Here is a 24,230-nt window from a genome sequence, read left to right as displayed (position 1 = left end):
TAAAAAGCTCTTAATGAAGGTACCTCCGACGACCACGAGAAAATGTCGTCATAGGTGGAGGGAGACGGTAACAGATTGTGGCCAGCGGTATGATTTTAACCTAGATCTCTGATACCATGAAATATATGTGAAGCCCAAAATTGTCTCTCCAAAAAAGTCATTGTGGATAGAGAGGGGACTCCAACATATATACTCACTTATATTATCGTGTCGCGCCGATGTGGGATACACTAACACTCCTCTTCAGAGTAAGAGGCTCGATAAGGATAGATAGGGAAGTGTTGAGCCATGGGGGTGTAGGACGCCAACTCTAATACCATGAAATATAATAGAATGTTCATTGATAAATAATGAGGTTAAACCTTATATAAGTAGAGATACATAAGAGACCTAATCTAAACCCTAACGGGTTTTGGCCTAAACCCTAATCACTAACATATTTGTTTGAGACTAATTTAATATTGACCGTTGATATTGATATAAGTTGTTATTTTTCACGTCTTTAAAACTCATTATATAATCATGATTTCATTATTATCACATTTTAGCTATTGTTAACTTTAGGATATTTATAAAGATGACCATATGTTTTTATAACATTATTTACATAATCAATTCATAAGAATGATCTATACTTTGAAATGTATCATGTCGGATTTGAGCATCAACTATTTCTACGTGTATATGTGGTTTTATTTTAAAGATAATCTGAATATGGTACCCACCACATCCTGCAAGAAATACTCTCAATGAATTCAACGAAACAAAGTTTGCATTTTTTTGTTAGAGGAGATTATGGATGCAATTATCGATAAAATAATATTTAATTATGTTGATTGGTTTAAGAATAGGAATAAGAAAAATAATGTTACTTGGAATGGCTGGCAGTGGCGGATCCTTTAATGGGCCAGGAGAGGCCATCCCCTCCCCCCTGGGTTTTTCACCAGATCTATGATTTTTACTATAAATGTTGCAAAGAATTGGAGCCCAAAAGATGTAAAGATGCAAGTAATGAATATAAAGACAAGGCTAAAACATGATATCTTCTTCCCTTCGACCACCTTCGATTCCATATTGTATTCTCTATATCTCTTTCATTTTTTTGTCTCTAACTTTCCCATACACACACATACCTCTCTTGGAAATGAAATATCAATTTTGTGTTTAAGCCACCTTTCCAAACGCTAAGTTCTTACTTTTTTGGTTATGTATTTGGTGTTTTTTTTAAATTTCTTCATTTGATATGTTTATTGCTTGGGAAAAGTGTATATTGATGTTTTTTTACCACGATTTAATTTTGTTGGAATTGAACATGTGGAGTTGCATATGAAGTGTTTGTGAAAAGTCCTCAAGTGAGGTTTATTTTGTGAAAATGTGTTTTGATGAACATATGAAGTTTTAAATTTTGATCTGTACGTGCTTCTTTACTTTTTTACTTCTGGAACCTATCTAATGGTCTTTAATGTCCACGGTTTATATTATGGATCTAACTATAAAATACGATCTTGAAAGTTTGCATGCAAAGTGTTTATGAAAAGTGCTCAGTGAGGGTTTGGAACTACAAGATGACACTCTCATGTTTAGTGTATGTTGGTTGATAGGAAGCCTAGTAAGAAAATAACGAATTATACTAATAGTTTATAGGTTTATCCATAATTTGGACTAAAATTCTTATCGTGTAAGTTTAGTACTTCTATACAACCATATATGTACACATCATACACATGTATAGTTGTGTAAATATGCATGTATATTTATATACATATAAACATGAACAGAAGGAGATACATAATTATAACCTTACTTTTACTATGAAATTATTACTTGATATATTTTTTCGTACTTACATGATTTTGTTTCACTGCTTAGGTATTATATAAGTGAATTACTTGCTATGTCATTTTATACTTTACTAGATGTAGTGTGCGTTGTAAATATGGCTAATATACTTACAATTTATGATCATTCAAAAAAACATTTAACGAAGTTTTGGTTTCGGCTTCGGCCCCCTAGTTCTATTATTTGTTTTCTGCCCATGATGGTTGGTTACAAATTTATGTGTAATTTTTAATTCTTGCTAGTTATTTGCTAGCTTTAATAATACAAGGTTGTTAAAAAATGTTAGTTCTACAATTTCAATGTACATGTTCATACCTAGTAAAATAATAATGTCTCAAATGAAAACCATGGTCTGAAATTCGAAGAATATTTATGAAATAGTGTATTTAATTATTAAAATAGGCATTTCACATGTATTTTGTAGTATTTATGTTATGAGATTCATTCTTATTTTTTATTAAGTTAAAGTGTTATGAAAACATTGTTTGAAATATAAATCGAATCTAAAACCTGAAGAACATTTCTAAAATGGGCTGCTTTTTGGTATTCATGTGTTTCGTAATTAGGCATTATATAGTTTTGTAGTTAGGTATTATTTTTATATTCAAGTACTTTACATAAACCAAAATATGCCGTATTAGCATTAGATTGTGCTTAGACATTAGGCTTCTTTACCGGTTGTGGCTAACGTAACAACTTTCTGATTCTATATTTGAGTTTGTTATGCAAGTTTGCTTTTTAGATGCCCAAGAGATAACACCTTCCCCAAGCAAAAATACCTAACCACTTGTAGAAGAATGATCTTCAAGATGGGTTATCCAACTTGCATGATAATATCCTATTAAAACTAAAGGATATCCCAGATAACATAATCGATAAGTCATGGTTCTCTTTAAGTACTTGAACACTCTCTAAATTGTTTCCTAATGTTGCATACTAGGATTGTTGGTATACATACTCAATCTCCCAACCGCATAAGCGATGTCATGGTGTGTGCTAGTCATGACATACATCAAGCAACCTATCGCTTGAGCGTATTCTAGTTATGATTTCCTTGCCCTTGTTTGGCACTAACTTCACAATGGGATCCATGGGAGAACTCATGGGGGAACAATCACTATAATTAAACTTTTTTGAGAATTCTCTCAACATAGTGTGTCTGTATCATAGAAATATCCTTGTTAACCCGTTTAATCCTAATACCAAGGATCGCATCAACCTTCCCCATGCCTTCTATGGAAAACTTTGATGACAACAAACTTTTAGTTTCATCAACTTGAAGTTGATTAGTGCCGAAAATCAACATGTCATTGACATAAAGGAAAATTATCACCATGGAATGGGATGAATTAACCCGACCATAAACACTTTTTGAAACCACATGAAAAATAACTTCATTAAACTTTTGATGTCATTGTTTATGTGCTTGTTTTAGCCCATAAAATTATTTGACAAGTTTACACACATTATTCTCATTACCAGGCATAACAAAACCTTATGGTTGTCTCATGTAAACTTCTTCGTCAACCTCTCCTTTCAAAAAGGATTTTGACATCCAACAATCTAATGGTAGAAATCCATGCCACCGATGCATTTGTGTCAAAATAATCAATATCGGTTTTTTGTCTAAACCCTTGAATGACCAATTGGGAGTTGAACTTATCAATAGTTCCATCTATCTCCATCTTCTTTTTGAAGATCCATTTGCAACCCAACGGTTTAGAAATTGCGTCAACATTGTTTCTACACAAGCCCTGCGTCAATGCCTCAATGGTGTGAGAATGACTCCTTATTACCATTTCATATAAATCTAAAAATAATAAAAATGATTCATAGTTAACATTTTTTCAATTGTAGATGTTGTATATTGACAACAAAAAATTATAAGGGGATGAATAAAAAATGTCATACCGGTGATCAATTACTATAACAATTGGTATGATAAAAGAAAGAAAGAAATACAAATTGAGGAATGGAGGGTTAGAAAGGTTGCCTTGAAAATAAAATATGGTAATGTTGAATGCGATGACGATGGAAGAAATTATTGAGAAAGTTAGGAGAAAAAGGAATAATGATTAAAAATCAACATTGTAGAGTTTAAGAATGAGAAATTTTGATATATTACAAAACAAAATGTTTCTTTTTCTACATTGAATAGAATAATATAACATCGTGATTCATATTCTTTATTAACATATGATGAGAATAATATAACATCTTGATTCATATTCCTTATAAGCATATAATTATATAGATGATGTCTACCGGATTGTAATGTCAAAGTAAGGGGAAGGATGCTACCCTATCATAAGATTTCTACATGTACATTTTGGGATGTGATGATTATTCATAGCTAATTGATCGAGATTGGCAAGAACACAACCATCTAGAAAACTACATGTTAACACAGAAAATGAATTAACATATTTTAAAATGCACAAATCCACATGTTTCATAACTATATATACAACAAAAATATACAACGTTAGTAATCATTTATAGAAACGTCGTCTTCAAATGATTAAAATCATATTTTAAAGAAAATAGAAAAGAATGCATGTAGAATTCAAAATGGACAATACTCACATTACCTCGATAATTAACATTATTATAGCTATATACATTTTCTGAGCCACGTGGTCATCGCTAGAAAGAACAGAAATAGCTGGTTTATAATAGTATAAGGGTTTAAATAGACAAAAAAAAATGTTTTTTCTAAGCAATTACGTATAATAGTTTTTTCTTGAATTTTTCCATATAATAGGTTGGATTGAAGGAATGACTGGGTTCTTTGGGTTTTCTTGTTATTGAGTATATATGTAACCACAAACATAAAATCGAATGGTTTTAATAGATACAAAAATAATATATTGGTTTTTGTAAGCATACAAGTATAATAAGGTTAGATGTTTCTTCGGTTTTCTAAGCAGTTTATGTATCCTTTCCATTTGTATTAGCATTTAGTATCCAGACCAAGGCTGGGACACATGTTAATGGAGTAAAAATTCCAGTTTTTTGGCACATCCAAAAAGGTGGGCCAAGGACTCTCTGGTCTAGAAAAAAGACGTGAATGCCCTTCCCCTCCCCATCTACGAAAGTATCCCTAGAAGGCTTGTCAAGTCCCATCCCTTTATGCATTGTATAACATTGGCAGCCTTAAGAGTCCACTATCACTTGAAGAAAATAATAAAATGAATCTGATATGTGATTAATTATGAAATTTAAATGGAGATGGAAACAAATATGAAACAAAGCTACCTACACAAAGTTCTCTTCTAACCCCAGAAGACTATTTCAAGGGTATATAATTGTTAAACATTAATCTCATGCATTTCTTCAACTTCATACATCGATCAATTTTGAAAAATTTAAGGGAAGAGTCAGTTCTTGATGAGGAACCCAACAGCTAGACCAATCAAGGCGAGGGCAATAACAACAATGAATGAAACACCACCACCCCCTTGGCTTTTGTTGTTTCCTCCACGCGTCAATAGTTGCTGTGTTTTTTACCAAGTAGATTGCAAAAATTATGAACATAAAAAGGTTTAATCAAGTAAAAAAAGAAAAGGCTTCGAATGAGGGATAAATGTCGTCTCACCATTTCTTGTCGAATTTTGTTGCTTTGTTGGACAGCAGCATTCTTCTCATCAGTCAACTGTGAGATGAGAGATCTTGCCTGCAAATTCACCAATGTTTATATATATATATATATATATATATATATATATATATATATATATATATATATATATATATATATATATATATATATATATATATATATATATATATATATATATATATATATATATATATATATTACCATAGTTTAAAAAAAAAAAAAAAGATTATGAACATGAGATTGTGAAAACTCACCTCTGAGGAGTTATCATCAGAATCCACATATTGTCTTGAAACCTGCAAGCATGAAGAAGAATCATGATGTGATGTTACAGATGGATGAAAGTAAGTACGTATTTGAAAAAGAAATTAATTACAACCTGATCAGAAGTTTTTGTATTAACATTAATCCCACCATCTGTGAAGGACACCTTTGGTGAAGGCGCCCCTTCATCAGGTTCCTCAGGAACAGGTGAAGGTGGTTGGGGTGGAGGAAGATATATCACTTTCAATTTGCACTCTTCCACAACACGTCCTGCCTGCTTACTAAACTGTAAACTCAAACCATCATCAGCTAATTAAAAATACAAATTCATTTTACTAATTAATTAATCTCAACCAAATCAGAATACGAATTAAAGGCAGGCAGCATGTTTTTTTTTTTTTTTTACCATTTCCGGGGTAATGTCCTTTGGGGTTACTCCTGGGCTTGCAACTACACTCTGAAGTAGAAACTTGTCTTTGCATTGCATGTCCGGAGGAGCTTCCTTCTGAGCCTGCATGGTAACTGTCGCAAAACCACAACACAAACATATCAATTAATATTCAATGCTTGAGTAGTGTATGTTAACGACTCCTAACTTCATTTCATTTATATGATTATGTTGTTAATTTCTTTGATGTATAAATGTGGAAAAGCTAGGGGGGGCTACGTTAATTAATGCAAAAAAAGAAGCACGCAGGAAAGGTTTCCATCTTAAAGATTAGTTCAAAATCGTTTGGTGTTTCACAAGACAAGTTTTTGATTTTTAGGTATAGGAAAGAAAACAGATAAAAAAAAGTTTAGTTTATGACAAAAACTGACGCACCTATTACGTCACATGTTGATCGTGGCATAACTACACCAGTATTCGGCCGAACGCAATATTTCTTTGGATTTGTTGTCTTCACCTGAAATTATGATTTTCTCCAAATTCAGATTATATATATGTATATGAACGCAACACAATCTATTTAAATCCCACCACATTTTATTTTAATTAAAAAAAAAAATCTCTCGCTCTTCTTTATATATCACAAGTCACAACGAAATAGATCGACGTTAAGGATGAACAGGAATTACCTTAAAAGCTACATGATTCTCGGTTTTATTCAATAACTGGAGAGAGCACGAGATCTGTTTCTTTAACTCAACTAATCAAATCAATCAAAGGCAACGAAAAGAATTAAAATTAATATACCTTATATATATAAACAGAAGAAAATTTTATGGGGTTGATTCGATGATGTGGTGCCATTGGATAACTTACATGGGAATTTGAGCTCCGTAGGTTCGACGTTCAAAAGCTCTCCTGTACTCATATTTTTTTTTTGTTTGCAGGTTATTTTGGATTCCCGAAAGAAGAATGAATAATCATAAAAATGTTTGTGATTTTTGGAAAGTTGAGATTTATATATGATCCGGTATTCTCTCTGAAGGAGAGAAAGGAGGGGGGATTCGTTTTCTCTCAACTTCATGAAATATTATTATATAAAATTTAAAAAAACAAAATCGAGAGAGATCAAGGACGAAACATGTTTTGACCTTTAAAGGAATTTTAGTTTGACCAAATAAAAGTTGTAAAATGTATGCACTACTTCCCTCCTATGTGGAAAGAAATTTGTTAAGTGGATGCATCACGAGTTTGCGTTTGCCACCGATTTTATATATATATATATATATATATATATATATATATATATATATATATATATATATATATATATATATATATATATATATATATATATATATATATATATATATATATATATGTACATTATTTTAATAGTTTTAGTTAAACAAATAAATTGATTATCGTATCTCAATTACAATTACTCTTGTTTAAATTAATTGTTCCAATCCAACCTCGACAGTGATGTTATTTCACTCAATACTTGATATACATTTTCCGATTTAGGGTGTGATTTATCAGCAGACAAGAACTCATGAAACACACCCTCCACTTGTACACAACTACACCCTGGTGTTTTCTTAACACCATTCCCTCTCATCACACTTCTAATCTTCTTTACCTCATCCCATTTACATCTACTTGCACATAAACTTTCCATAAGCACATAAACACCGCTATCATTTGGATCCAACTTAAGAAGCTTTTCAGTAGCAATTTTACCCAAATCAACATCACCATGCATCCTACACGCATTAAGAAGCGCTCCCCAAACAACTTTATCAGCTTCCATTGGCATTTCTCTTATCAACTCATAAGCTTCATCCAAAACCCCAATTCTTCCAAGTAAATCAATCATACAAGCATAATGCTCCACTCTTGGTTTAACCCCAAACCTGGTTTCCATCTCTTTGAAGTAGCTTCTTCCTTGGGTGAGTAACCCTCCATGGCTACAAGCCGATAGCACACCGATAAATGTAACCTCATCTGGTTTGTATAATCCTGTTCCTATCATCTCTTTGAAAAGACTAAGAGCCTTTATTGCATGCCCATGGGAAGCAAAACCCACAATCATGGAGTTCCAAGATACTAAATCTTTATCATGGATTTCATTGAAAATCTCTTCTGCTGCATCGATCTTCCCGCATTTGGCATACATGTCTATGAATGCATTTCCTAGTGTCACTGTGGGTTGAATCCGGTTTTGCTTGATGTAGTAGAAGTACATCCATTGGCCTAAATCTAAGCAACCTGATTGACCACAAGCAGAGAGCACACATACTAAAGTGCTCTCTATAGGAACCAAACCTTCATTTTCCATGTCCAGGAAAAGTTCTAGAGCTTCTTTTGGTTTATTGTTTTGTGAATAGCCTGCAATCATAGCATTCCAAGATACAATGTTTCTCTCGGGCATTTCATCGAACAGTTTCTTTGCTGAAACCAGCTCACTGTTTTTGGCATACCCGTTTATCATACTCGTCCATGAGAAAACATCTTTGGTTCTCATATTATCAAACATCTCTCTAGCAGTAACTAAAGAACCACATTTCACATACATATCCAATATCGAATTCATTAGATTGAGACTCGTATTCAGATTCATTCTTTTGACAATATCATGTATAGATTTCCCCAACTCCAAGTCCTCTTTCTGAGAACAAGCAGAAAACACTGCTATCATCGTGATCTCATTAGGTTGAACCCCACTAGCCTCCATCAACTCAAAAACTCGCAATGCCTCGTCTGGCATGCCTTGTTTCGCGTACCCATTTATTAAACTAGTCCAAGAAAAAACATCCCTCTCGCAACTTTCATCGAACACCTTTCGTGCACAACCCAACTGTCCTCTCTCACCGTAGAAGTGAACCAACCCGTTTTGCACAACCAAATCACAATCAAAACCCACTTTCCAAACCAAAGAATGTAACGATTCCCCCGCTTGTAAACACTCGCATGCTTTCAATCCAAACACAAAGCTCCTCCTGTCCATTTCCACGCACTTTCGAACCATTAAGCGAAATAAAGACAGCCCCTTTACATTCAAATGTGATTTTAGATACCCTCTGATCATGATGTTCCACATATAAACGTTGGGATTAGAGAACTGGTTGAAAAGGCGATGAGCATACTTTAGATCTCCAGTGTCTGATAGAGCACAAAAGGTTAAGATTCTGCTGACAGGGAAAACGTGGAAAATGAGGCCGGTTCTTGTAAATTGTGCTTGAATTTGCCTCAACTGGGCCATGGAATTGCATGATTCTACAGCTAATAGAGTTGGGTTTGTGATGGAGAGATTGGTTTGTGATGAATTCCAAGTGGGTTTTGAGAGGCTGGAGAATAAATGGATCTTGAATGAAGCATTAAAAGGAAAGAGGTGCTGGATATCCTGAAAAGGACGGAGTTTCATGTGAATTCGTCGAGGAATTTGAAGAAAAAAAAATCTGCTTGTGGAAGTGGAAGACCAAAGGGCAAAGAGGGCTCTCTTCTGCTTCTTGTAGTAGTAGTAGTAATTGATCTTATCTTATGTGGGCATGGCGTCACTGGTGCCAATTTTGGAGCCAAATCTGAAATCAATGCGAAAGTCAAATCACAAATCAATTTGGAGTAGTAACAGATTTAAGAATCGAATTGAATAGCAACGGTCATCATCACAAAGCCAACCTACATATCATCTCTTCCACAGGGCCCGGTCCTCTACTCCTCAGGGGTTATCGATCACTTGAATAGTCGAACTCCCGCTCATTCCCTTCTCTTGAATTGTTGTCTCGCTGGGTTCCTTTCCTTCTCAGTCACCCACGCTACTCCCTCGCGTACCCTTGATACTTGTACCTTGAATGGATAATCCAAATCTTCTAGATTACAGTCAAACCTAGTGCTAAGTGCAATAGATACAAATGATTTGGTAGGTCCCCAATCGAACAAATCCAATGCAAGAATATCGTTCACAAGGAACGACCCTAAACAACAATATAGACATATAAGCATGATAAATAACATAAATAAAAAGGTAAGGAGATGATACATACTAGTGACCACATGGAATGCTGCACAAGTATCTTCGGCTGTCAGTTAAAATGCCCTACTCCGAACAATTAGCGTATCCGCCTTGCCCTGGCAGCCATCAGTGATCCTCAAGGTCATCGGAGCAGGTGCTGCTATCCGTCCCACCGCTGCTAAACTTGGACAATTGGCCTTCTAACGGTCCTTCTGATTTCAATGGAAGCAAATCAGATCAGATCCATGGGTGGTGGTAGTGGCAGTACAATCCCTGTCGAAGTGCCCTGACTTGCCGCACTTATAGCAGCCCGAACCACCTGTCATATTGACTTCGTCATGCGCATTGTCGCACTTGCCACAGTGACCCCAGTCCTGATGGCCCTTAATCTAGAATCGTTGGATTTCTTCGCCAAAACCCTCGTCGTCTGCTCGTGCTTTGCCTTCCTCTTCCATAAATGCTTAAAATCCATTTGCCACTTCAGGCCCTAGCTATCATGTCATATAATGTCGGACATGCATACAACTAACAAACTCCATGATATCTAATCTCAGCATGCCATGGTATCAGGTCTTCTTCATCTCCTTATCTGCAACGTACCGCAGTACCAATAGAGCTCTCTCTCAGAATTTGGTGGCGATCTCCGCCACGGTCTCAGTCATCTGTCGCGTATCCAGGAACTCCTTCGCCAACTGTTGCACCTCAACAACTGGGGCAAACTTCGTTTGGAACTGGGTCACAAAGTTCGGCCAGGTCTTGACCTCAATGATTGGGGCTAGTGGCGAGTCTAGAACGTAAAATCACATGGTTCACTATTTAAATGAAATCGATGGAAAATTAAAAAAAAAAAAAATCAAACAATACTAGTAGCGGGTTCGAATCGGTCAAGTCGTATAAGCCAAAAAAATATTTAAAATTCTTACAACTATATCCGACAAGGTCTTATATCTTGATATATTTTTATAATTGCATCATTACTAATGACGGAGGGGCAGACGACGACTGCTGGCGATGACACTGACACACCTAAGAGTGATGTAAGTTGGCAATTGAGATGGTTGGTGGCCTGATGAGTGATGTCTGATTGTGATCGTTCGTTAACTGTGAGGCTTGGAGAGGAAACGTCGTTTTACCTTCACACGATTATTGTTTTTGTTTTTTTCTTTTTATTAAATTTAAGTTGTATTAGTCTATTTATATTAGATTGGGCTATTAAAATACAAAGTATGGGCTATAAAAATACATATATTTTAGTTGTCTAAAATACTAAGGTAGTTCACTAAAGTTATTTAAGATGGGTCATTAATTTTAATTGTACACACCTTGTTATAAAATTAAGAAAAATAGGTGGGTCAAGTGAACCACCAAAGCTCAATATAAACTCGCCACTGATTGGGGCTACTATTGTATAGCCAATCTCCTCCTACCAATCTCGAACTTGCTCCCTCAGATATCTTGCAGCGAACCTCATCTACGACCCCTCGAGGCAGAAGCTAGTCATTTGGGCACACTTAATATCTGCAATCCAACGCTTGGCGGCAATGAGGTCCTTCACCCCAAAGAACTCAGGCGCCCCACACCCCCTCAAATCTTTGAAGGAGAGAGTGTGGGCTTCGTTCTGACTAACAGCCAGATCAGCCCTAAAGATCTGAAGGCGATCCTTCATCAACTCAATGATACCCTATTTGATCGACCTAAACATCACTGGGGTCGCCTCGAGGATGCCTCTAGTAATATTAGATGCGATGAACTTGTGTAAAACCTCATCAATTGATTTAATGCCCGAGCCTGAACCAGATCGAGATCCTGAACCTCCTGCCCCACCACGTGTCATCACCATGTTAAAGCATAAAGCAAATGAAACAATCAATATACATACGAAGAGGTTCACACTCTCGAAGTTTCTTGAATTCATTGTGGCCTTCCTTATCTTGGGTATAGATCATGTGCTTCTAGTAGTATGGGCCCACTATTACCTTCAACACCTACCTATACCCTCCCCAAGGACTGTCTCGAATCCTCCAAGTTGCTTCTTTTCTATCTAGTACTCCTTTCATACTATAGAGTGCCCTATGTGCCAAGACATATTGTAACAACCGGTTTCCCAGGTACATTAATTAATATTGTAATTTGAATTGTGTTGAGGTGACTCGACGAGTTAGTGCTTAGACTCGTCGAGTCAGGTCGCGAATGGGTGACGTGGAAAATGATTAGACTCGACGAGTCAGGGGAGCGCACTCGCCGAGTCAGAGCTGACGAAAGAAACCCTAATCTCCTCGGATTTGGGACCTATTTAAGGACCCTTATAGCCACCATTTGCGGCTACCAGACCCTTGAGAGAAACCCTAAGAGTGCTTGAGCGTTTGTGAGAGGGAAGAAGCCATTAATTGACCTTTGTGAGTTGGTTTTGCAAGAAGAAGGTGGTTATAGCTTAAAGGAGGCCAAGGAGGTTGCATATCTGTGGATTTCAAGAAAAGGACATCATCCTTGAGGTAGCATATCGCTCCTATTTCTGTTTTGTTGTAGAATCCTTGGATCTAGGGTTTTCTATACCCTTTATTGGGATGAATTGTTGGGAATATGTTCCCTTATCATGTTTAGACTTCGGATCTGGACCCATAGTGGTCCAGAGAGCTTTATCCATCTTGCTTTATGATGAGTTATGGAAGAAATGGACGTAGGATGTTGTATTTGTTGGAATAGTGTCTAAGCCCGTAACTATATTTGGTATGTACTTGACCCGGTTGTGCATGGTCCTTTTGGGTTGCCTTCTCCAAAGCAACTTGACAAGGTAATTTAAGGAGAAAGAGAGAGTATTATGATTTATTAATATATTATAAGAATAATATATTAAAGGAGAAATCATATTTATTTAATTAGTATTTGTCATAAATTAATTAGGAATTAATTTGGTGATCAAAAGAGATTAATTGAATAAAGGGGTATAAACTGTCAAATGTATGATAATTGAGTTTTGGGTTAAGGAAACCTAATGGGCTTAAGGGGGAACGAAATTATGATGGATATCCATCATATTTTCGTCCAAGGCCTTATTCTAGAAGGTTCCTTGGGTTGCTTGGTGGCTAAGCTGTCCATTAGGGTTTAGACTGAAACCCTAGTAACCTGTAAGTATAAATATGACCCCTAGGGCATTGAATTCGGCTACCACTTGATTCTAAGAGAACCCTAGGCTGATTTCTAGCCTCTTTCTCCCTCTCTCATATTGCCTTCTTGCTTGTGGGGTTTGTGAACCATTAGAGGAGTTGCATTTTGTGACTCTAAGCTCAAGAGAAGAAGAAAAGAAGATCTAAGTCATCAAGTTGAAGAGGTAAACATCTAGATCTGATTCTACATGTTGTTTTTGTTATTTGTATGCTAGATTAGGGTTTGTAAGTCTTGGAATCAAAGCATGCTCAATAGAGAAACCTAGATCCAAGCATTAGGGTTTGTATGAGCACATATGAATGTTTCTTATGCATAAAACCCATCAGTATTTGGGGCTAATTCATCAAGTAGAGTTGTTTGGACGTTGCATGAGTATCAAGTTTGAACCTTTACGTGTTTATTGAGCTTAGGAAGGTCAGATCTATGGATTAGAGGAACAGATCTGACCTCAGAAGGTCATTTAAGTTTTAGCATGGAAAGAACTCGTCGAGTCCATGAGCAGACTCGACGAGTCAGACCGGGTTGTCCCGTCCCGTGTCTCACACAATTGGTGACTCTCCTGAGTTGGGGGAGTGACTCGGTGATTCAGTTGGGATTTAGGGGACTTGAGTTCACGTCTGAACTCACCGAGTCAGTGCCTGACTCGACGAGTTGGGTCAAAGGGTGGCCATTGACCAACGTTGACCAGAGTGGACTTGTGTTGACTTAAGGGCATTAGTCCAACTAAGTCAGGGAGGTATTAATTAGAGATGTATTTATGTTATGGGAGGAAGCTAGGTCAGAAGATTGAGCGCGAGTGATTATCCGACATCTTCGAGGTGAGTCTTCTCACTATGCCTTACCCGATGGGGTAATTATGTATGACCGGAAGGTCTTATGTGTATGATGAATATGTGATGTATGTTGTATATGTAATATGTTATGATATGAGTATGACGATGTGGACCGGAAGGTCAGGATGATATGGACCGGAAGGTCAACAGAGTATGGACCGGAAGGTCAACAAAGTTATGGGATGGAAATCCCCTGAGACACTTGGATCGGAAGATCCCATAGAGTTATGGCTTGAAAAGGCGTATGTGCTGTATGTGGTATTTTGGGGAACTCACTAAGCATTTATGCTTACCGTTTATGTAACATCCCAAGTTCGGAAGCAAGAAGTTGGAGGGTGCTAAGTGTAAATTAAGGAAGCTACTCGACGAGTAGGTATGCTACTCGTCGAGTCGGAGCGGGATTGATCGCGGGTTTAAGTCGCCAACTCGCCGAGTCAGCGGTTTGGACTCGACGGGTTGGTGCTGAAGAGAGAAAATCCTAATCTCGAGGGTTGCACCCTATTTAAAGGACTTTATGTCCTTCCCCAGCCTCCTAATCCCCCTGAGAGTTCCAGAAAACCCTAATTCCGTGTGAGGCTTCATTGTTGAGGAGATTGGGACTTGGAAGAGGAAATTGTTGGAAGGAGTTTGAGAAATTGGAAGCTAGCATCAAGGGGTTTGTATAGATCTGGGATCTACATCAGATTTGGGCACATCTCTAAGGTAAGGAGCCCTTATCTTAAGTTATTTCCTTTGTGGTTGTTTTGGGAGTTCTTTAACTTGTTTTGAGACCTATCTCGGATTTGGAGTTAGATCTGGGGTTGCTACTCCAGATCTAGACTCATGATGGCCTAGAATGTCATAAAGCTTCAGTCTTTTGAGTTGTTGGTGAAGCCCCTTTTGTCTAAAACCCAAGCCCTAGTATGTTTTGGGCCTATATCTCCTTGGTTTCACATAAAGTTTGCAATTTTATGTGAGGGTTAGATTGTAGAAGGGTGGATCTATGGATTGGAGCCCCTGCATGGCTCGAAAATCTTCTGAATGGATTGAGAACTTGAGAGACTCGGCGAGTCACATGGGTGTACTCGACGAGTTGTATGAACATGTGCATGGACTCGACAAGTTGGAAGAACAACTCGGCGAGTCTGTTGAAGATTGCATTGGACTCGGCTAGCCTGGTCGCAGACCCCAGCCTCTTTTGGTTAAAGCCTTGGATTAAGTGAGTCGGTCGGCAACTCAGTGAGTCGGACAGGATGGGACTCAGAGATCGTTGGACTCGACGAGTCTTGGGGCGACTCGGCGAGTTAAGTCGAATTAGAGGAGTTTCTGAGTATAGGAACTCGACGAGTCGTGGGGTGACTCGGCGAGTAGAATCAACCAGGAAGGTTGACTTTGACTGAGGACTTTGACTTTGACCAAGAGTTTACCAGTTTGACTTCCAAGGGTATTTTGGTAATTTTGGGTATTTATGGAATTGGTTGTTTGGTAGTGTTCTGTGGTGAAGATCGTGTCGGTGGTCGGAGCAGCTTGGTCTAATCTTTCCAGTCGGCAATTGCAGGTGAGTTCTCCTCACTATATCGACAGGGTCTACGGCACCAAGGCCGACCCTTTATCGGATGGAAATCCGGGTATTGTTTGTTATGTTATTGCTTTGCTAGATATGCATCCTGGTATTTAGGATGGAGTTATGTTAGTGACCTGGTTAAGGTCAGTACCCAGTATATAGGGTAATGTTATGCTAGTGACTGGTTAGGTCGGAATCCTAGTTAGGATGGTTGCTATGTTACTGATATGCTAGACCTTATCCTGGTTTAGGATGGTTGTTATGTTATTGATATGCTAGACCTCATCCTGGTTTAGGATGGTTGCTATGTTACTGATATGCTAGATACATCCTGGTTTAGGATGGTTGCTATGTTACTGATATGCTATGTGATCTGTTAGACTGTTTTTCTAGTTAAGGATTGTTATGCGATTAATTGTTTATTGTGCATATGGTTGTTTGACGGGGGTTGGGTTGAGGCGGGTCCTGCTTTGTGCTGTAGGTCAACATACCCAGGGCGGACCGGATATTCCGAAGGCCCAACGAACGGTCCGGATAGGCTGAAGGCCTCAAGAGGACGGACCAGACGTGTCGAGGCTCGGAGAGTGGACTAGGCCGACTGAAGGCCCGGTGTGGGCGGACCAGTCATACTATAGACTCAGAGAGTGGACCAAGTGGATTGAAGGCCCAGTGCGGGCGGACCAATCACATTGTAGACCTGATGTGCATGGTTGTTCTATTTGCGACATGTTATGAGTATGTTTGTGTGTGGTTGGTATTTTGGGGGTAACTCACTAAGCTTACGGGCTTACAGTTCAGTGTTTTGTTTCAGGTACTTCAGGAGAACATGGCAAGGCGAAGGCGTGATCGTACCGCTCTTCATGTTTTATGATTTATGTGATATGGTTCTAGGGAATAGTCTGATGTTTAAACTATTTTGAAAACAAATTTATGAACTTAATGGTTTTTGAATGAAATAAAATGTTTTAAATTTGCTCAAATTTTTGGTCGTTACAGCTTGCGTGTTATGTGTTTCAGGTACCAATGATGATCGCGGGAAGGCACCGACATGATCAGTACACACTTGTAGTGGAGATGTTTTGAGATTCTGAGGATTGTGATTTGTACTTATGTTATGTGAAAACCAATTGATATACGTTTTTGAGAATTGTGATTGGAGTATTTTTATTAATTTAAAATGAAAAATTGTTTTGAAATTTCACGGCGTTACACATATTCCAGGACCTTCTTAGAGTTCCTTTCCTCACCACTCACTGCTATCAGCTATAAAAGGAACTTTCTCTAATATCACCTAACTACGACACGATTACAATTACATATTATCAGAACTAGATAATTCTCCAGGTGAATGGTCTCACACTAGAACGGTTGGACTCATTTGTGCAATAGAGTTAAACTTAACCCTCTAAAATTATTTAATCCCAACAATATGTAGCCAAGCGTATTCATCTACTAGTTAGCTGATATTACCGAGAATTCCTAAAAGCACAAAGCATATAGTATTCGAGCATTAAGCAATTGAATAAGAAGCTACCCTAACCATGTCATCCTATCACATAACTAATCTATACTAGCATGTAGATCTATAAGCTCATACAATAGGCACATATAAGCATCTCCCCAAGCATTCTATCATGCAATCCCGAGCATATCCCTAATCCTAATCTAGAATGTGATCCTCATATCATAACATAAAACATATAACATTTTTCTTCGTAACTTTGTGTAGTCCACCCTACATGTTTGTTATCCATCATTTGTCCATGTTTTCTTCTAGGTTTCGTCCACTTTAGTCGTATTTGATTACCATGTACATATTGTTCTAAAATTATTCAAAGTATGGTCATTGTTTGGCAAACACACATCAATTCAACACATTTTATACCATTTATTATGCTCCCAAAATGGTCTCGTCATTAGGGCAACAATTTTAAGAAGTAGATGAAGACGATGTTGATGGTCGTACCCAAATATAGCAAGAATAAAAAGAATAGAATCGTCTCCGAAGATTAAGCAGAATAAAACAAGAATAGAACATTCTGTCATGATTGAACAATGTTAATGAGGTATGCACTACAACAAAATTTACATAGTAGCATAACATCTCCTTTGACGTGGGTTTGAAATAAATTGGGTTGGAAAATAAACATTTAATAGTTAAAACTTAAACATTTAACTGTGAAATTGGGCCTCAAAATGGAAAGTCGCAAATACCCTTATGTGAGGCACAAGCTAAAAAGTACGAAAACATTTTAAGAAAATAAACCCTCAAATAAGAATATTTTTTGCAAATTGAAGCTAATTTTGGACCTTAAGTAAAAAAAAAATTACAAACCATATAGAGACTGATTTTGAAGTTTTCTTAACATTTTATTACAAGAATAAAAGGTGCATAGTCACACTCATTTATTTTCAAAAACATCCAAACATCCCCCCACCCACCTCCACCCTCCAGCCACCTTTTTGCACAGACAAAATTCCATCTACCGTCTTCTACGCCACCTTTTCGGTTGCCATCTTCACTCGCTTTCCCTGTTGGTTTTCTCTCTTGTGTTGGATTTGGATGGCTAGTCTTGGCGATATTGGGGTTTCTGCACTCATAAACATAGTCACCGCCTTCGCTTTCTTGTTGGCCTTTGCTCTACTCAGAATCCAACCTATTAATGACAGAGTTTACTTCCCCAAATGGTACATTATTGGGGCCAGAAGCAGTCCTAGACACACTGGAAATTTTGTGGGCAAATTCGTCAATCTCAATTTCAACACTTACCTTACATTCCTTAATTGGATGCCTCAAGCTATGCGCATGAAGGAGCCTGAGATTATTGAACACGCTGGCCTTGATTCTGCTGCTTTCTTGAGGATTTACGTTCTTGGGTACTTCTAATTCTTCCTTCTTTAATGTGGGTTTTTGTTAATTTACCATGTCTGTATGCAAGCTAAGCTTCGTCAGTCAAAGTTCTGGTAATTTTATCTAGCTGTTCGTCAAATTTGGGATTTTTAATGCTGCTTTTATGAAAAGTCGGATGCTTTAAAGTTGTTTCTTTTACTGGTTTTGGTTAATTTTCTTAATTACTCCGACATTAACTAATGCAAATTTCTTGAAAAGCTTGTCTTTGGGGTTTTTACTGTTGTTGTTTTTTTAGAGTTCTGCTATTCCTATTTAATTTGTTTTTTTTATTGAATTGATGTAATCATTCCTACTTTGTGGTTAAATCAATCATTTTTATTATATTTTTGTTAACTGTGAATTTGTCTAGAAGCTTAGAATTTAGACTTTTTACTGTTGTGTTTCTTGAAAACTAGGGTACTTGTAATTCCTTTTGCTCTCGATGAGTTTCTATTTCAAAAAGATTATTCGTAACTTGTTAATTTTCGGATTTATATTGCTGCTTCTCATGAAAGCTTGGGTACTCTAAATTTCTTTCTTTTTCATATGGGTTTAATGTTAAATCGATGAAATTATTCATGAATTGATCTTAATTAGCAGAATAGTTCTTTGTTGGTTGTGAATTTTTGAGTATTCTATGAAATTTGGGATCTTATTGTTGTTCTGTTGAGGAACTTGAGTGTTCCTAAACCTTTAATTTATTGGATTTTTGTTAACTTGGTAGAATTGTTATAAAAAAAAAGTGCAAAATTAATTAATTGTTTTTGTTGGGTAATTGTGGGATTGGGGAACTTTTACTCTTGGAGTTGTAATGAGTTGGAGACTGGAGTTAATAGCAAAAGTGAGAGAGAGAGGGGCCTAACAAACTTGGAGTTTTTGTTATATTCATTTGTTTCTTGTTTTTTTTTTTTTTTTTTTTTTTTTTTTTTTTTTTTTTTTTTTTTTTTAATTAATCACTTTAAGAGTTTAATGTCATTCTTTATAAACTTTCAGCTTAAAAATTTTCGGACCAGCTGCGATTGTGGCTTTCTTGGTTCTGATTCCGGTTAATGTATCGGGTGGGTTGTTGTTTTTCCTCAGCCACGATTTGGTCATCAGTGACATTGATAAGCTTTCCATATCAAATGTTCCACCTAAATCTTCAAAGTAAGTTTCTGTTTTTCATTCCTTTTCTTTATAGTTCGTATGAAACTGGTTGGTTTAAAGATCGAGAAATCTTTAGTTACTTCAAAAAAAAAAAAAAAAAAAAACCCAACATGAGGGTCGAGGGAGGTAATTTACAATGTATGTGTTTTGATTTTCAGATTTTTTGCACACATTTTGATGATGTATTTGTTCACGTTTTGGGCATGCTACATGCTCTACAAGGAGTATGATGTGGTAGCATCAATGAGATTGAACTTTTTGGCTTCAAAAAGTAGGCGAGCTGAGCAATTCACGGTATTGTTTTTTTTTTTTATTACTTTGGTGAATTTTTACATCCGACATTTTAACTTTATGAGTTACTTTTGCAGGTTCTTGTTAAAAACGTGCCTGATGTGCATGAAAATTCTGTGTCCGATACTGTGGACTATTTCTTTAAAAAGAATCACTCAACTCATTATCTTTGTCACCAGGTAATAAATACGTAGTATAATTTTTGTTGAGTTCCTTTACTTGCATACATTCTTTTTCGTGCCTTAGATTTTTAATGCAATGTGAGTTACCCAATTTGATTTTTCCTATTCATAATAATCATAGAGGTGATAGGGTCTTTAGTCTTTATCATCACAAGGGTTAGGGAAGGAAGTATCTCCATGCCACATAATATACATGCATACATACATACATATATATGTAGATAATGTATGTGCATACATATATTAATTCCATGCTTTATAACTATTATGCATGTAACCATAGTACTGGTGATTTTGATTCAGGCCGTCTACAATGCAAACAAGTTTGCTAGAGCGGTGAAGAAAAGACAAAAACTGCAAAACTATTTAGACTACAATGAGCTTAAGTTTGAAAGAAGTCCCCACAAACGTCCAACAAAAAAGGTAGCTCTCTGTTCTTAATCTTATCTTATGCACCAAAACTTGTATATTTCTTTTATTGAGAATGTATATACCATATATATGTTGATATGCTGTAAAATATTCAACTTTTTTTTGAGTGCTGATCGATATTTGAACTCTCAGACGGGGTTCCTTGGACTTTGGGGTAAAAAGGTGGACTCCATAGAATACTATCAACAACAGGTTAAAGAGCTTGACGAAAAGGTGAGTAAACTACTAACTACTAACTACTAATCCGTTTAAAGAATGTAAGGAGTTTTTAGTTTTTCAATTACTATTTTATTAAATATATTGGCTTCTTGAAAATTGAAATAGTAGTTAACGATGGAGCGTGAGAGAATTTTCAAGGACCCGAAATGCATTATGCCGGCTGCATTTGTATCGTTCAACTCGCGATGGGGTGCGGCTGTGTGCGCTCAGACACAACAAAGCAAAAACCCGATTTTATGGTTAACAGATTGGGCCCCTGAACCTCGAGATGTTTACTGGAAAAATCTGGCTATACCTTTTGTTTCTCTGAGCATCCGTAGACTGGTTATATCATTAGCTGTCTTCGCCTTGGTGTTCTTCTACATAATACCCATCGCATTCGTTCAATCACTCGCCAATCTTGATGGGCTTGAAAGGGTCGTTCCTTTTCTCAAGCCCGTGATTGAATGGTAAGTAAATAAATTCTTCTTCTTCTTCTTCTTTAGTATTTATGGACATGGCGGAATTTGATTTTGGAATCTTCGCAGGAGTTTTATCAAGTCTTTCCTTCAGGGTTTTCTTCCTGGTCTTGCTCTGAAGGTTTTTCTATGGCTTCTTCCCGGAATTCTTATGACCATGTCAAAAATCGAAGGGCACGTTGCGTTTTCTGTATTGGAAAGGAGAACGGCTGGAAAATACTATTTCTTCATGCTGGTGAACGTTTTCTTAGGAAGTATCGTAACTGGAACAGCATTTGAACAGCTTCATTCTTTCCTTCACCAATCACCAACAGAGTAATGTTTTGTTTTTTCCCCTTAATAACAAAATTCTAGTTTCTTTATCATATACAAATCAATGTAAGCATATTGGTATTATTTATGATTTACAGGATTCCAAGGACTATTGGTGTGTCGATTCCAATGAAAGCTACTTTCTTTATTACATATATAATGGTTGATGGGTGGGCAGGCATGGCGGGAGAGATTCTTCGGTTGAAGCCTTTGATCATGTTTCATCTAAAGAACATGTTACTTGTGAAAACTAAAAGAGATAGAGAAAAGGCAATGAATCCCAAGAGCATAGATTTCCCCGAAACCATTCCTTCTCTTCAACTATACTTCCTTATGGGGGCTGTGTATGCTGTAGTTACTCCAATCCTTCTTCCCTTTATACTCATCTTCTTTGCGTTTGCATACTTTGTCTATCGTCACCAGGTAAATCTTAAATCTTTGCTCATTCTTTCCATGTTAATTTCACGTAGGCTGTTGAAGGGTATATGTGTAATTTTGCTTTTTGTATATATTAATTAACACACAGGTAATTAACGTGTACAATCAACGTTACGAGAGTGCTGCTGCATTTTGGCCACATGTTCATACTCGGATAATAGCCAACTTGTTGATATCTCAGTTTCTTTTGTTGGGATTACTTAGCACAAAAAAGGCTGCAAGTTCAACTCCCTTGCTTGCTGTTTTACCGATTTTGACTGTGACTTTCCACAATTACTGCAAGAGCCGGTTCGAGCCTGCTTTCCAAAAATACCCTCTTGAGGTATAACTACTCATCCATCTTATTATTTTCACAATAAATGCACTTAAAAACATCATTTGTGTGGCAAACTTGATTACTTGATATGCATAAATTTGGTTTCTCAGGAAGCTGTGGAGAAGGATGCGCAAGATGAAGTTTATGAAGGTGAAATGGGGATGAAATCTTTCTTGTCTGAGGCATATTTACATCCAGTTTTACGTTCATTTGAAGAAGTTGAGCTGGTAGAGTTGGGAGTTGAAAGAATCCCAAGTCAACCAACTACCGAACTTGCTTTTGGTTTGGATTCCCCTGAAAGCAAGGTGTCTCCTAAAAATCAAAAGCAGAATCTTGAAGTTGTAGTTGAGCAACATGAGAGTGTTTTTACCATGTCCCATGATGAGACCTCTGTGCATCAGACACACAACACCTGACTAGATGTAGCTTCCATAACTGTGGCTAACCTAACCGGTCTTTTTGGATATCAATGGTTGTTGTTCATATCATAGAGGTCTTGGTGGGGTGGGGTGGGGTGGGGGTTTTTTGATATGTAGGAGCTGAGCATGTTAAGACTTTGATACTAGTCTCATGTACTGGTTAGTATTGGTCTAGTTGTTTAGGTTTGGGGGTATCAATAGGTCCCCTTTTTGTAATAAAAAAATAATTTTTGTAATGATGTTTATTTTTCGATCTTGTAATATGGCAACATGGCTTGGTCCTTGTTTTGTGACCTAGACTTGGTCTTAATTTGGTTTTAGAAAAGAAACTAGATTATAACCCGCGTAAAACGTAGGGAAACATATAAAAATGTACATATAAAGGTTTAAAAAAGTTGGCACCATAAAAAAGATAAAGTAACAGAAACAGACTTATCATTATTGGTAACACTGAAATATCTGGAAAAAAAAACAATGAAATACCTGAATATCTATAACCGTTGAAGGACCTCTTTGTAGACATAATTTTTTGTTTTATTAGTTGGATGATTTTCCTCGTCATATATGAGTACCTTCAATCTTTTTTCACTTGTGACGTGAGAAACAAAAAACATGTAACTGACATTGAGTGAAATGTCTATGCAAGTATAATCTAACATTTGATAATTATTGTCATTCACTTTTGTTAATGGCCATAACAAAATAAAAAAACTATGGGGAATTGGTTCTGTCCACCCACAGGCCAAAAAGCCCATGGTCACACCACGGAGCCTAGGAAAGGCCCAACCCAACTTACATGTCACATACGAAATTCAGACCCATCTAGGCACTCTGGCCAAAAATCGTGAATATTTATTTTTTATTTTTATTCTTTTTTGTATTTTTTGTTTGTTTAAATTTCAATGTTAGGGGGCGAGTGTTATTTGTTTTAAACTACAAAAATCGTTAGAACCATAACTTTATTGACTTGGGGGGTTCAGGGTTCGTCAGGTTAAGGTCACCCTTAATCGGTTAGATGGTTTGGTTTTAGGTTTGAAAATTTTTATTCAGGTCTAAATCGAAACAATGTTTATTAATAGTCATAGTATACATACTTCACAAAATTGATATTCTGGTGATGGTAATAATATAACAAAGTTAAGATTGTTAATAGAGTTGCCACAATATGGCTTTTTAACCCAAATTACATTAATGGTAGTATGGTATTTTTTTTTAGAACGGCAAACACACACCCACTAAACCTATTTTTATTTCTATACATAGGACTTGAACCCTCAACCACTACACATTTCCATACACCCTAGGCTACAAACCATTTGGTGGTAATATGATACTTTTTTACTATCCATGTATTCTTACTTTAGAAGGTTGTGGTTTTACTCCGTTGTGAGATCAAACTTATAAGAATATTAGGATATAACATTTTTAACATTTACCCGTATTGTCCATGTCGTATAT

At 36.6% G+C, this 24,230-nt stretch overlaps 3 protein-coding genes across 4 annotated transcripts; 1 reads left to right on the top strand and 2 right to left on the bottom strand.

Annotated features, from left to right (window-relative positions):
* Positions 1–5,028: 5,028 nt before the first annotated feature.
* LOC111882984 (vesicle-associated protein 1-2) lies at positions 5,029–7,320 on the bottom strand. The gene is made up of 8 exons (XM_023879342.3): positions 6,990–7,320; positions 6,803–6,873; positions 6,549–6,630; positions 6,132–6,247; positions 5,841–6,011; positions 5,716–5,757; positions 5,438–5,515; positions 5,029–5,336 (listed from the first exon to the last, which is right to left on the bottom strand). Exons 1-8 carry the CDS (start codon positions 7,195–7,197, stop codon positions 5,220–5,222), a joined length of 885 nt encoding a protein of 294 aa, XP_023735110.1. The 5' UTR covers positions 7,198–7,320; the 3' UTR covers positions 5,029–5,219.
* A 191-nt stretch (positions 7,321–7,511) lies between these two features.
* On the bottom strand, positions 7,512–10,067 carry LOC111883023 (pentatricopeptide repeat-containing protein At2g22410, mitochondrial). Of its 2 annotated transcripts, none has more exons than XM_023879384.2 (2): positions 9,795–10,067; positions 7,512–9,697 (listed from the first exon to the last, which is right to left on the bottom strand). In XM_023879384.2, the coding sequence occupies exon 2, from the start codon at positions 9,538–9,540 to the stop codon at positions 7,570–7,572; it is 1,971 nt and encodes a 656-aa protein (XP_023735152.1). In that variant the 5' UTR covers positions 9,541–9,697; positions 9,795–10,067; the 3' UTR covers positions 7,512–7,569. The 2 variants fall into 2 exon arrangements, with proteins under 2 accessions (XP_023735152.1, XP_023735151.1); XM_023879383.2 differs by having other exon boundaries at positions 9,799–10,067.
* An 8,010-nt stretch (positions 10,068–18,077) lies between these two features.
* Positions 18,078–23,101, top strand: LOC111883009 (CSC1-like protein At1g32090). Its single transcript, XM_023879367.3, has 11 exons — positions 18,078–18,546; positions 19,553–19,705; positions 19,864–19,999; positions 20,074–20,175; positions 20,482–20,601; positions 20,743–20,823; positions 20,938–21,278; positions 21,357–21,602; positions 21,698–22,022; positions 22,126–22,359; positions 22,464–23,101. The coding sequence occupies exons 1-11, from the start codon at positions 18,233–18,235 to the stop codon at positions 22,767–22,769; spliced, it is 2,358 nt and encodes a 785-aa protein (XP_023735135.1). The 5' UTR covers positions 18,078–18,232; the 3' UTR covers positions 22,770–23,101.
* Positions 23,102–24,230: the final 1,129 nt, after the last annotated feature.

Source organism: Lactuca sativa, chromosome 6 (assembly GCF_002870075.4).
Source record: "Lactuca sativa cultivar Salinas chromosome 6, Lsat_Salinas_v11, whole genome shotgun sequence".
NCBI lineage: Eukaryota > Viridiplantae > Streptophyta > Magnoliopsida > Asterales > Asteraceae > Lactuca > Lactuca sativa.
The sequence above is the reverse complement of the archived record's forward strand: the minus strand, read 5'-3'. Positions and strand labels throughout refer to the sequence as shown.

Coding starts and splice junctions, on each gene's coding strand:
- LOC111882984 (XM_023879342.3), bottom strand. CDS start 7,197: ATGAAGTTGAGAGAAAACGAATCCCCCCTCCTTTCTCTCCTTCAGAGA. Junction 6,874..6,989: donor TACGGAGCTCAAATTCCCAT/GTAAGTTATCCA, acceptor TGATTTGATTAG/TTGAGTTAAAGAAACAGATC. Junction 5,758..5,840: donor ATACAAAAACTTCTGATCAG/GTTGTAATTAAT, acceptor TCATGCTTGCAG/GTTTCAAGACAATATGTGGA.
- LOC111883023 (XM_023879384.2), bottom strand. CDS start 9,540: ATGAAACTCCGTCCTTTTCAGGATATCCAGCACCTCTTTCCTTTTAAT.
- LOC111883009 (XM_023879367.3), top strand. CDS start 18,233: ATGGCTAGTCTTGGCGATATTGGGGTTTCTGCACTCATAAACATAGTC. Junction 21,603..21,697: donor CTTCACCAATCACCAACAGA/GTAATGTTTTGT, acceptor TATGATTTACAG/GATTCCAAGGACTATTGGTG. Junction 22,023..22,125: donor ACTTTGTCTATCGTCACCAG/GTAAATCTTAAA, acceptor ATTAACACACAG/GTAATTAACGTGTACAATCA.